Below are 13,210 nucleotides of genomic sequence, written 5' to 3' on the forward strand. Positions count from 1 at the left end.
TTGAGACGTATAAGATGATGAATGGGATGGATAGGATAGAGGTGGAGAGACTCTTCCCGCTCAGAAAGGACAGTAGGACTAGGGGGCACAGCCTCAAGATAAAGAGGGGGGCGGTTTAGAACAGAGTTGAGGAGGAACTTCTTCACTGAAGGGGTGGTGAATCTCTGGAATTCTCTGCCCGTTGAGGTGGTGGAGGCTGCCTCGCTAAATATTTTTAAGACGCGGGTTGATGGGTTTTTGATAAGCGAGGGGATTAAGGGTTATGGGGAAGAGGGCGGGAATGTGGAACTGAGCCACGACAGATCAGCCATGATCTTACTGAATGGCGGGGCAGGCTCGAAGGGCTAGATGGCCTACTCCTGCTCCTATTTCTTATGTTCTTATTATTTGGTATTGCTGCATATGGAAGTGGAATGATCCAGTATTAAGGTCAGTAAATGAGGTAACTGATGATTTCCACACATCATGCATTAATTCTCTCTCACCTGGTCACTGGAACTATGGTGGACTGAGTTATGGCTTTCACAGCTGGTCTGGGACATGCACACACAGCAAGGGATCTGCCACATCTTGAGAGTCAGCAGGACAGATACCAAGAAAACCACTTTGTGACAAGGAATCCCCAAGTTCCCCAACTCAGATTCCTGCCCATAAGTGGACACAGGCACTGTTGTTTTCAAATCCAGCTTGCCCCTCAGAGACTTGGTTGGGTACAATTGAGTTTGGTATTCATTGTTTTAATATTGTAAAACTTCAATAGACAAATTCATACAAAATAGTATTTACTTTGTAAACAACTATTAGAACAATTTATATTTACATGATAAAAGATTTCAACGTGCTTCACAGGAGCTTTACAATACAAGACACATCTCGATTAGAAGCTTGGTTGAAGAGGTAGGTTTTAAGGGTGTCTTAAAGGAGAGAAGTTAAATGAAGAGGTGTGTATGGGAATTGAGCAGGTAGGGTCAATGCAACTAAGGATACCCATCCATGGTGGGCAGATTCATAAAGCCAGAATTACATCAGCCTAGGTATTGGAGATCTAGAAACAACTATAGCATCTCGGTGCACAGTGGTTAGCACTGCTGCCTCACAGCACCAGGGGCCCCGATTCAATTCTGGCCTTTGGGTCACTGTCTGTGTGGAATTTGCATGTTCTCCCCAGGTCTGCGTAGGTTTCCTCTGGGTGCTCTGGTTTCCTCCCTCCGGGTTAGGTCGATTGCCCGTGCTAAATTGCCCCTTTGTGTCGGAGGACTAGCAGGGTAAATACATGGAGTTACAGGTATAGGGCCAGGGTGTGATTGTTGTCAGTGCAGGCTCGATGTGCTGAATGGCCTGTGTCTGGCACTGTTGGGATTTGATGAGATAGGGAGAAGTGAGGCCATGGAGGGATTTGAAAACAAGGACGAGAATTTTAAAATCACAATTTAGCTTGATCAATGTGGGTCAGCTAACACAGGATGAGAGAGAGGGGAATAGGGCTAGGGGAATTTTACAATAACTTAATTGCAGTGTTAACGTAAGCCGACTTGTGACTAACTAACTTTAATTTTTACTTTATTTGATGTGGGTTAAGACTCACACAGTGGAGTTTTGGATGACAGAGAGCAAAATGTGGGACAGCTGCCAGAGTGCATTAGGACAGTCAAGTGTAGAGGCTACAAAGGAAGGATTGAGGGTTTCAGCAGCAGATGAACTGAGGCAGAGGTGAAATCGGGCAATGTTGTGGAGGTTAAAATAGACTGCTTTGTGGTGGCATAAATTTGTGGTTAGAAAATCATCTCCAGATTCAAAGAAAGAGTCTGGTTTAGTCTGAGACTGTTGCCATGAGAGGGATGGAGTTGGTAACTGGAGACAGAGTGGGAAGAAGCCAATTCATCAAGAGGGCACAAATCATTTCTGCAATCTATACTGGGACTCCAACATCCTTGGGATTTACCAGCATTGGGTTGAGGTTGAGATTTAGTATCTGTGTGACCTGTTCTCTCTCAGTTTTGTGTGGAATACTGACTAAAGCCCAGTCAAGTACAAGTGTTCAAGCGTCTGGTGGAAAATCCAGCTTTGTGGTACATAAAAGATTCCGACGGTCATTTGAGCTGAGTTGTACAAGTTCCTAGGTTTGACTCCCAGCTGAAGTGAAGATCAATTCAGCCACAATCGGCCCCCGAGATGGAGGCGGGAAAATCAGTCCGGACGCTACATACAGATATTCAAAAAAGGCCGATGCAGTTGAGGGCCTGGCACAGTCTCCGGCAACAAGCCCCAGGGAGTAACGGGCACTTGTCAAGGCTGCCCAGGCTAGACCCCGGCACGTATTCAACGTCCTCTTGGAATAGCGATGTTGGAGGAGCCGGGGGTAAAGGAGATTGACCTGGAAGATGTGACAGGTAACGAGGTCTCACTTTCCATATTCTGCCAGTAAATGAGCTTCATTACTATTCTGGCCAATCCCAACAGCCTGGGATGATGTCAAACAGCCTGGAGAGAAAAAGGAAATAATTAGTCGGAAGGCAACTGAATGGAATGTTTAATGACTGAAGTTTATGTACTATCAATGAGTTTCTCATCTGATAACTGGTTGCCATGGATACAACAGAAAGGTCTTTAATCTCTGGCATTCGATAATCCCCTTTTCAGTTTCCCACTCAGGACTGTGCCTTAGTGTTGCAGTCCCCGAGGGACCGTGCGGAGAATGCAGAGAATCATTTCACTAGAAAGGTACCAGGGGTCGGTCAGCACGGCAGCAAAACGCAGCCCCAAACAGATGGGATGAAAGGCTTCTCGAGCAGCTGCCAGAGCGAGAAATCTTTCATCCCCATCTGTCAGCCTTCACTGCCAACAAATCACCCACCACACCCCCCCCCTCCTCAAAATTACAGCATTGCTTTTTTTTTGGGAAATTGGCAAGAATTATGCTGCGAGTTCCTCACAATGCTTTACTCTCCAAACACATCCCAGCGTTCCAGCTGCAGATCCAACACCGAACACCAGGAAATAGCTCAGTCGTATAAGAGAAAACACAGCGGCTCTCACTACCTCGGGTGCAGAGCGCTTCAAAACATTGGCGGATGTACTGTTTAAATTGTAGCCACAAAGAAAATGTGGCACTCAATTTGCGCACAGTGCAGCGCAGAGGTGGGATGTTATATTTTTCTTTACACGACAGAGACACTTCCCACTGTTCAGCAAATAAATTGCCCCCTACTGTCAGGATGAGCTAGAGTAAGCACATGGAGTTATGGGGATAGGGCCTTGGTGGGATTGTGGCCAGTGCAGACTCGATGGGCCGAATGGCCCCCTTCTGCACTGTAGGGATTCTATGTGACAATAACTGCAGTTAGAAAAAAAATGTTCCTTTCTCACATGTTTGAAGAGTTGAAACTCCCACAATCAGCAATGTGATAATGACCGTGATGTTGGATGAAGGATGGCCAGAACGTCAAGGAGACCCTGCTCTTCAAAATGCAAACTTTCACAAGAGCCCGAGAGGGGCAGGGGGGACCTCAGTTTGCCTCATATGAAAGGTAAAACCTCAGGCATGGTAACGCACCCTTCAGTAAGGCACTGGAAATGTCAGCCTGGGCTACACACTGAAGAATCTGGAATGGGATCCTGAACCCACAATCTTCAGATACAGAGGCAAGAGAGATCCCACTGAGCACAGCTGATGGATCAGCATATTCCCACATGGACCCTAACTTTACTGGAATGAAAAAAAGAGAGAAAGTGCTGGAAGCACTCATCAGGTCAGGCAGCATCTGTAGGGGGAGGGCAAGGGGAGAGAGGGCTGGGCTGGGCGAGGCGAGGGGAGAGGAGAGACCGAGCGGGGAGGGGGAGGGGGAGAATAAGCTGGTGTTTCAGTCCAACGAGTACTCCCTCTTGAGGAAGGTTTTATAAAAGCTGCTTAGCATTTCCAGTTTTGATTTCACATTTCCAGCCTCAGCTGTATTGGACCTTGGATTAAGCTGACCGGGTTTAGGGAATGTGCCCCTATTTCAAGCACTTATTTGGAGTCAAAGAATTGACTCTGCTTGAGCTGATCATTAAAAATGCTAGACATCACAGTGGTTAGCACTGCTGCCTCATAGCACCAGGGACCCGGGTTCGATTCCTGGCTTGGGTCACTGTCTGTGTGGAGTCTGCACATTCTTCCCGTGTCAGTGTGGGTTTCCTCGGGGTGCTCCAGTTTCCTCCCACAGTCTGAAAGATGTGCTGGTTAGGGTGCATTGACCCAAACAGGCGCTACTAGGGGAATTTCACAGTAACTTCACTGCAGTGTTCATGTAAGCCTTACTCGTGACCAATAAATAAACTTCACTTTTTAGATCCTGTGCTTCTCTTCCTGTAATGGTTAAAGGCTGATTTGATCAAACTTTTCAAAATATTAAGGAATAGATAGAGAGAAACTATTTCCCCTGGTTGGGGAGTCTGGGACCAGGGGAACTGGCCTAAATATCAGTGGCAGATCTTCTCGGAGTCAGGGAGGAGCGCAAAGAGTAAACTTGGTAGATTTTTGTTAACCAATGGTATTAAAGGATCTGGAACAAAGGCAGGTATATGGGGCTCGGTTACAGATCAGTCAGGGTCTCACTGAAAGGTGGAACTGTCCATCAGACTCACCATGGACTACTCCCCAGAATCAGTTGCATTCTTGGACACACGCATCTCCATTAAGGACGGTCACCTCAACACCTCACTGTACCACAAGCCCACAGACAATCTCACAATGCTCCACTTCTCCAGTTTCCACCCTAAACATGTTAAAGAAGCCATTCCCTATGGACAAGCCCTCCGTATACACAGGATTTGCTCAGATGAGGAGGATCATGACAGACACCTCCAGACCCTGAAAGATGCCCTCATAAGAACAGGATATGGTGCTCGACTCATAGATCGGCAGTTCCGATGCGCCACAGCGAAAAACCGCACCGATCTCCTCAGAAGGCAAACACAGGACACAGTGGACAGAGTACCCTTCGTCGTCCAGTACTTCTCCGGAGTCTTCAACATATCATTGATGAAGACGAACATCTCGCCAGGGCTATCCCCACACCCCCACTTCTTGCTTTCAGACAACCACACAACCTCAAACAGACCATTGTTCGCAGCAAACTACCCAGCCTTCAGGAGAACAGTGACCACAATACCACACAACCCTGCCACAGCAACCTCTGCAAGACATGCCGGATCATCGACATGGATACCATCATCACACGTGAGAATACCATCCACCAGGTACATGGTAAATACTCTTGCAACTCGGCCAACATTGTCTACCTGATACGTTGCAAGAAAGGATGTCCCGAAGCATGGTACATTGGGGAGACCATGCAGACGCTACGACAACGGATGAATGAACATCGCTCGACAGTCACCAGGCAAGACTGTTCCCTTCCTGTTAGTGAACACTTCAGTGGTCACGGGCATTCAGCCTCTGACCTTCGGGTAAGCATTCTCCAAGGCGGCCTTCACGACACACGACAGCGCAGAGTCGCTGAACAGAGACTGATAGCCAAGTTCCGCACACATGAGGACGGTCTCAACAGGGATCTTGGGTTCATGTCGCACTATCTGTAACCCCCGTGACTTGCCTGGGTTTGCAAAACCTCACTTACTGTACTGTCTGGAGACAATACACATCTCTTTAAACTGTGATCAGTGCTCCTTCCACTCACATTATCAGCCACTTCAGGTCTTGAACAGCAGGTTAGGTGTAAGGATTCGCATTCTAATCAGTAATCTCTAAACTGTCTGTGCTTTATATGCTCTGTCTGAGGCCAGAACTCTCCATTCACCTGACGAAGGGACTAACCCCGAAAGCTTGTGAGTATATTATCAAATAAATAGGTTGGACTAAAACCTGGTGTTGTCAGACTTTTTACTGTGTTTACGCCAGTCCAACGCCGGCATACCCACATCTATGGAGTTGCCCAGTTGTTCCATCAGCACTGAATCCTTACCTTGTGTGTAAAGTATCTGTCCATTAAATAGTTGGCTCGGACCCGGATCTCCTCATTGCTGTTGTACTGGATCGCCTCAAGGGCAGAGATCCCACTTTGATTTGCAAACAACACATAGGCCTGTCAGAGTTGGAGATTTACCAATCAAATATCAAATGGGCATAATAAAAAGTGTGCAGAATGTATCATTGAATTTACAAACTAAAACACTGTGTCATAGGACATGCGGTAAAAAGACTGAGGATCTGACCCGAGACCAGTCTGCAGTTCTACAGGAACATTTCCGTACCATTCTCTTATATTCTTTTGCAACTGAGTGCTTTAAAAGGAAACGTTTTTGGACTGTGCATGTTACTGGCAAAGCCAGCATTTATTTTCCACCTGAACTGCCCTTGGGACATGATGGTGACACGCCTTCTTCAACCTTTGCACTCTGAGCAATGTAAGTACATCCTCAGTGCTGAGAGGAAAGGAGTTCCAGGATTTTGACGGTCAAGGAATAAACAAAATGATGAGGGGAAGAGATAGACAGGATTAAATTGTTTCCCTTGGTGAAGAATTCTAGAACTGGGGACATTGACTCAAGACAAGGGGCAGTAGGTGAAGAGGAGACATGAGGAAGAACTTTTTTGTTTTTATGCAGGGGACGGTGGGTGTCTGGAATTCGCTGTCTGAGTTGGGGGTGGAGGCAGAGCCCTCAACTCTTTTATAAACTATCTGCATCTGCAAGTTCAGCTACAAGGCTGTGGACCAGGTGCAGGAAGGTGAGATTAGAAAGGGCAACTGGGTGTCCTCAGTCTAGCATAACAAGATGGATCGAATGGCCTCCTGTGCTGTAATTTTTTTAGGGCTCTAATGTTCAAACACTGAACCGTTTAAGGAATATGAGAACTGGTGACAAATTAAGAAGGGGTTTGATAAGGCAGACACAGATGTTTTCACTTCCCAAGAAAACAAGGCAGTGAACATAGAGCAGTCACAAATGAATTCAATGTGAATTTTGGCAGAAATGTCTTTATCACAAGAAATTGAGGCAGATTACAGATACGCATAATGGCTAAAGTAGTACAGGAGGGACAAATGAACAGAAGGTTATGCCGATTGGGGTGGGATGAATTAAGGTGGGAGGAGGCTCCTGTGGGGCATAAACACTAGCATGAACTAAAAGGGCTGAATGGCCTGTTTCTCTGCTTCTCGTGGAGTGGATGCTTCCTCTTGTGGAACATTCTAGGACGAGAGGTCATAATATTTGGATAAGGGGTAGCAAATTTAAAACAGAGTTGAGGAGAAACTACTTCTCCCAAAAACCATAAGACCATAACGCATAGGAGCAGAATTAGGCCACTCAGCCCATCAAGTCTGCTCCGCCATTCAATCATGGCTGATATTTTTCTTATCCCCATTCTCCTGCCTATTCCCCATAACCCCTGATCCCCTTATCAATCAAGAACCTATCTACCTCTGTCTTAAAGACACTCAATGACCTGGCCTAAAAGGGTTGTGACTCTGTAGAATTCACTGCCCCAAAGTGTGGTGGATGCCGGGACAGTGAGCAAACTTGAGGAGTTAGACAGATTTTTACTTGGTAATGGGTTGAAGGGTTATGGGGAGAAGACAGGAGAATGGGGATGAGGAGCATATCACCCGTGATCAAATGGCAGAGCAGACACGATGGGCTGAATAGCCTAGTACCGCTCCTATATCACATGAACATTCATTATAAAAATATTGAAGAAGCCACAAGCCAACCAGGGCTGAAAATCTGTAAGGATTAACCCTATAAATGCAAACAGCAGCAAGCACACGTGGGAGTCTCTGAGCCTGAGCTCTGGCCAGTTGCCTCTTCATTTGCCAGGTTCAGGTTAGCAGGAAGTATGCACCCCTGTAGGGGGACACTAAGCACTGCATAATCTACCTATTGTGCATCTCTCAGCAGTTAGATGAAGCAGGCACTTGGGCACAAGGCGCCTGTCAGATACAAAACTGAATGAATGAAAATAAATAAAGCCCTTGTGCAGCACAGAACAACAACGTACCAATTTCAACAACATCTGAAAATCCATTGGGATAGCCTGATGAGACACCCACCAGGCTCCCAGAGCAATCTTAATTGTTATGTTACAATGGTGGTGCCCACAAGGAGCCCAGGACCACTAGTGGCCTATCATAGAATCCCTACAGTGTAGGAGGCTGCCATTCGACCCATCGAGCCTGCACCAACCACAATTCCACACAGGCCCTATTCTTGTAACCCCCACATACTTACCCCACTAATCTCACTGACACTAGGGTCAATCGTCCTAACCTGCATCTCTTTGGACTGAGGGGAAACCGGAGCAGCCGGAGGAAACCCAAGTAGACATGGGGAGCATGTGCAAACTCCACAGACAGTGGCCCGAGGCTGGAATTGAACCTGGGTCCCTGGCGCTCTGAGGCAGCAGTGCTAACCACTGTGCCGCTCGGTTGCTGCTCTTCACTTGTCATTCTGTGTGTCTTGGGCCTTAAGAATCTGAGTTGTGAGGAGGAAGCAAAGAGGCTTCAAGGGAGTGTAGGCTAAGCGAGTGGACAAGAACATGGCAGAGGTAATATAATGTGGAAAAATGTAAAATTACCAAATCTGGTAGGAAAAACAGAAATGCAGAGCATTTTTAAAATGATGAGAGAGATTTTCAAGTGTTGAATGTTCAAAGGGACTGGAGTGTCCTTGTTCATGAGTCAGGTGAAGCAAACAGGTAGGAAGGCAGATGGTATGTTGACATTTCATTTCTTACAAGAGGATTTGAGAAGAGAAGTAAAGGTATTTTGCTACAATTGTGTAGAGCCTTGATGAGACCAGTCCTGGAATATTGCGTACGGTTATGGTCGCCTACAAGGAAGGATGTAGGAGCCATAGAGGAAATGCAACAAACGTCCACCAGACTAATCCCTGAGAAAACTGGGCACGGGCAGCATGGTAGCACAGTGGTTAGCACTGCTGCTTCACAGCTCCAGGGAACAGGGTTCAATTCTCGGCTCAGATAACTGTCTGGGTGGAGTTTGCATATTCTCCCAGGTCTGTGTGGGTTTCCTCCCTCAGTCCAAAGATGTGTGGGTTAGGTTGATTGGCCATGCTAAGAAATTGCCCCTTAGTTCCATGGATGCGTAGGTTAAAGGGATTAGTGGGGTAAAATATGTAGGGATATAGGTGTAGGGCCTGCGAGAGATTGTGTTCGATGCAAACTCGATGGGCCAAATGGCCTCTTTCTGCACTTAGGGTTTCTATGATTTCTAATCCCTGGGATAGAACATAGAACACTACAACACAAACAGGCCCTTTGGCCCACGAGTTGCACCGATCACATCAACACCTATCTATAACCCCCAATCCCATAAAACCCCATATACTCATCCAGAAGTCTTTTAAAAGACCCCAGCGAGTTCACCTCCACCACCACTGACGGCAGCCGATTCCGTTCACTCACCACCCTCTGAGTGAAAAACTTACCCCTAACATCACTTCTGTACTTTCCTCCCCGCACCTTAAACCTGTGTCCTCTCGTAGCGACCATTTCAACCTGGGGAAATAGCCTCTGAGAATCCACCCTATCTATTCCTCTCAACATTTATGGGATGATGGGATTGTCCAGTGAGGGGAGATTGAGGTGAGTGGTCCTGTATTTCTAGAATTTAGAGGAAGGAGTGACAATCTCCCTGAAACATACAAAATTCAGAGCTTGACAGGGTAGATGCAGGCAGGAGGTTTCCCCTGGCTGGGGGAGCAGGAGGGTCTAGAATGAGGGGCACAGTTTCTGAAATAAGCGGCATGCCATTTAAAATTGAGATGGGGGGGAATTTCTTCACTCAAATGATGGTGAATCTTTGGGACTATCTACTCCAGAAGCTGTCGAGGGTTATTGAGTTTGTTCAAGACACACATGGATAGATTTCTAGTTACTAAAGACGCTAAGCAATATTAGCATAGTGCTGGACAATTGACCAATTGAGAATTGAGGTAGAAGATCAGGTGTGAAGCAGGCACGAGGAGCTGATTGGCCTACCCCTGCTTCTGTTTCCTATTGCCCCTGTCCATTGTTGGTCTTTACTGTTCCATTATTGGCCACACTCCCTGGGCTGGAAAACTCTAGAGCTCTGCCCTGAAGTGCTCTCTCTCGTGACTCAAACCCTTCATCTGTACCTCCAGACTTGACAGTTTTAATACTCTGCGGGATGGCCTTCACCTTGTTGCCTCTGTAAACGCGAGATCATGCCACTAATTTAGTGATGAACGTTCTGACATGGTGACATCCCTTCACCTCAGGATGCCTTTTCATGGCAATCCCTTTCCAAATCTAAAAGCCAGACAACAGCAGCATGTGCCAGCAGCTCGGAAGGGCATCTTTAAGGATTCAAGTCAGCGCACGTACATTTTCTAGCATTTGAATCAAAGTCTGACTAGGGACACTATTTAATGATCAGTTTTTGCCATCTGTTCAAGTGGTACTTGAAAGGGATTCATAAATTTTAAAAAGGAGGCATGCAGGGAGCAGGAAATTGAACGTTTGTGTCTGTCCCTGAATACTTTTTATATATAATGAAACTCGGTACTGACTGGCAGAGCTCCAGTCAAAGCAATGGGGGAGCAAAACCCTACAGATGGGCCAAAGCTTGCTTGATCAATGCATCTTGCAGCTTACCTGGCTGGTTAGAGTCTTTCCTGCACCCTTCAGTTCAAAATGTGTGCAAGTCATAAGTTGCCAGGAATGTGAATTGGCAATGGGGCATCTGGACCACCAGACTATCCTCTTTATCAATGAGAACTAAGGCTCAAGTGAGGGCCTTACAGCTGGGGAGAAAATAGACTGAATCATTATCACTGCAATGAAGTTATGTGAAAATCCCTGAGTGGCCACACTCCGGTGCCTATTCGGGTACACTGAGGGAGAATTTAGCACGCCAATGCACCTAACCAGCATGTCTTTCAGACTGTGGGAGGAAACCAGAGTACCCAGAGAAACCCACGCAGACACAGGGAGAACGTGCAAATTCCACACTGACAGTGACCCAAGCTGGGAACCAAACCCGGTCCCTGGCGCTGAGAGGCAGCAGTGCTAATCACTGTGCCATTATACAGCAGCAGGCCATTAGATCCTAAAGAAAGATAAAAGTTCAGTTCAATTTTTCTCCTTTAAGGGCTCGTACCTCACAGGCTGGGTTGCAGCACCCCAACTATTGGGGCTGATAGCCCACTCAGCACCGGGACCCTCTCAATCAGAATTCCTCAATACCACACAAATGTGACACTATCCAGGACAAAGCAGCAACCCTGCCCCCATCCCTCCCCAACTCCCGCTTGACTGGCATTCCATCCAACAGATTAAATATTTACTCCTCCAGCACCACAGCTCTGTGGCACCATTTACAAAACGCACTGCAGTAACTCCCAGGACCTGTTCCACGTAGGACAGGAGCAGCCAATGAATGAACATCATAATCTTCAAGTTCCCTTCAAAGTCACACCCTCTTCTGACTGAAAAGTATATTTGTCATTGCTGGGTCAATTTTCTGGAACTCGTTCCCTAATCTACACCACAGCCTTTCACCAAATTGCTTCAAATGTGTAAGTTAGGTGGATTCCCAAAGTGTGCAAGTTAGATGAATCAGTCCTCCATCATCTTCTCAAGGGCAATTAGGGATGGGCAATAAATACTGGAATTGTCAGTGATGCCCATATCTCACAATTACACACAAATACACTGCAAGTGTGGGTACTAACTAACAGATGTGAAATGAACCCTGGGCAGCACAAGGAACAGCAGAAGAGATGATTTTGGGAATCAAAAAGAATGGAGCAGCACGGTGGTTGGCACAGTGCCAGGGACCCGGGTTCGATTCCCAGCTTCAGGTCACTGTGTGTGGAATTTGCACATTCTCACCGTGTCTGCATGGGTTTCCTCCGGGTGCTCCAGTTTCTTCCCACAGATATGCGGGTTAAGTAGATTAGGAATGGTAAATTGTCCCTTAGTGTCAGGGGGACTAGCAGGGTAAATATACGGGGTAGGATTGTTGGTCCTGCAGGCTTGATGGGCCGAATGGCCTCCTTCTGCACTGTAGTGATTCTGTGACTATGCACTGGACTGTTTTGTAGGGGAACCTGTTAATACTGATTTAAAATTTCAAAAGAAGCATGCCAAACACTAAAATATAAATTGTGGCAATTAACTGACAATGAGCATGTGGAGAGTTCATTAAAACACGAACAGTACTAAGACTAAACAACCAGCTTTACATGAGCAACAAGAAATGGTCTCACCTGCTGACAATGTGAAAGAATCAGGTTCAGTACTTCAAGTGTCAGACGCACAGCTTCTGAGTCTGCTGTCCTAAGGGTGGTACAAAGGGCAGGAAAAATGTCTGTCTGAAGTTGCAGCTTCTCACAGTACTCAGGCCCCATCTCCGCAAAATTACCCAACAGCATCAAAACCTGTGTTGAGCACACACAAGCACACTCTCTCAAACATCGAGTGACATGAAGATTACACTAAATTAACAGCAGAAAATCAGGCTTTTCGGCCTAACTGGCCATGCCTGTGTTTATAAAATCATACAATCTGCAGTGCAGAAGGAAGCCATTTGGCCCGTTGAGTCTGCACTGACTACAATCCCACCCAGACCCTAACCCCATAATCCTATGCATTTAAGATATCTAGTCCCCTGGCACTAAGGGGCAATTTAGTATGGCCAATCCACCTAACCTGCACATCTTTGGACTGTGGGAGGAAACCGGAGCACCTGGAGGAAACCCACACAGACACATGGAGAATGTGCAAACTCCAGACAGTGACCCAAGCCGTGAATTGAACCCCGGTCCCTGAAGCTTGAGGAAACAGAGCTAACCACTGTGCCACTCACGGTCCTCCACGAGTCTCCACCCATCCCTCTCAAAGAATCCTATTATTTTGTCATTTGTAGATTTATTCAGTTCCACTTTAATGCATCATGCTATTCATTCAACCACTCCATGGATAATGATTTATACCTTTAAAGAATGTTAAAACATAGAAGCAAGAGTGGACCACACGGTCCATCGAGCCTGCTCCACCATTCAACATGATCATGGCTGATCTCTGGCTTCTGCTCTGCATATCGCTTAATTCCCTGAGATACCAAAAATCTGTCAACCCCAGCCTTAAACATACTCAACAATGAAGCATCCACAGCTCTCTGGGATAGAGAATTCCAAAGATTCACAACGCTGTTCGAGTGAAAAC

General features: G+C 46.5%; 1 protein-coding gene across 3 annotated transcripts in view; it reads right to left on the reverse strand.

Annotated features, from left to right (window-relative positions):
- Positions 1-475: 475 nt before the first annotated feature.
- tmco6 (transmembrane and coiled-coil domains 6) overlaps positions 476-13,210 on the reverse strand; it is a 38,826-nt gene continuing 26,091 nt past the window's right edge. The window contains exons 11-13 of one of the 3 annotated variants that reach the window (XM_080201247.1): positions 12,253-12,423; positions 5,964-6,083; positions 476-2,481 (exon numbers count right to left, since the gene is read on the reverse strand). In XM_080201247.1, the coding sequence (XP_080057373.1) occupies positions 2,473-2,481; positions 5,964-6,083; positions 12,253-12,423 (300 nt within the window). In that variant the 3' untranslated portion in view covers positions 476-2,472. Of the gene's footprint in view, positions 2,482-5,963; positions 6,084-10,703; positions 10,786-12,252; positions 12,424-13,210 lie in introns of those variants that run through there. The other 2 variants (XM_080201248.1, XM_080201249.1) reach the window with 2 other exon arrangements.

This window comes from Carcharhinus amblyrhynchos, chromosome 13 (assembly GCF_965287045.1).
Source record: "Carcharhinus amblyrhynchos chromosome 13, sCarAmb.v2.hapA, whole genome shotgun sequence".
Lineage (NCBI taxonomy): Eukaryota > Metazoa > Chordata > Chondrichthyes > Carcharhiniformes > Carcharhinidae > Carcharhinus > Carcharhinus amblyrhynchos.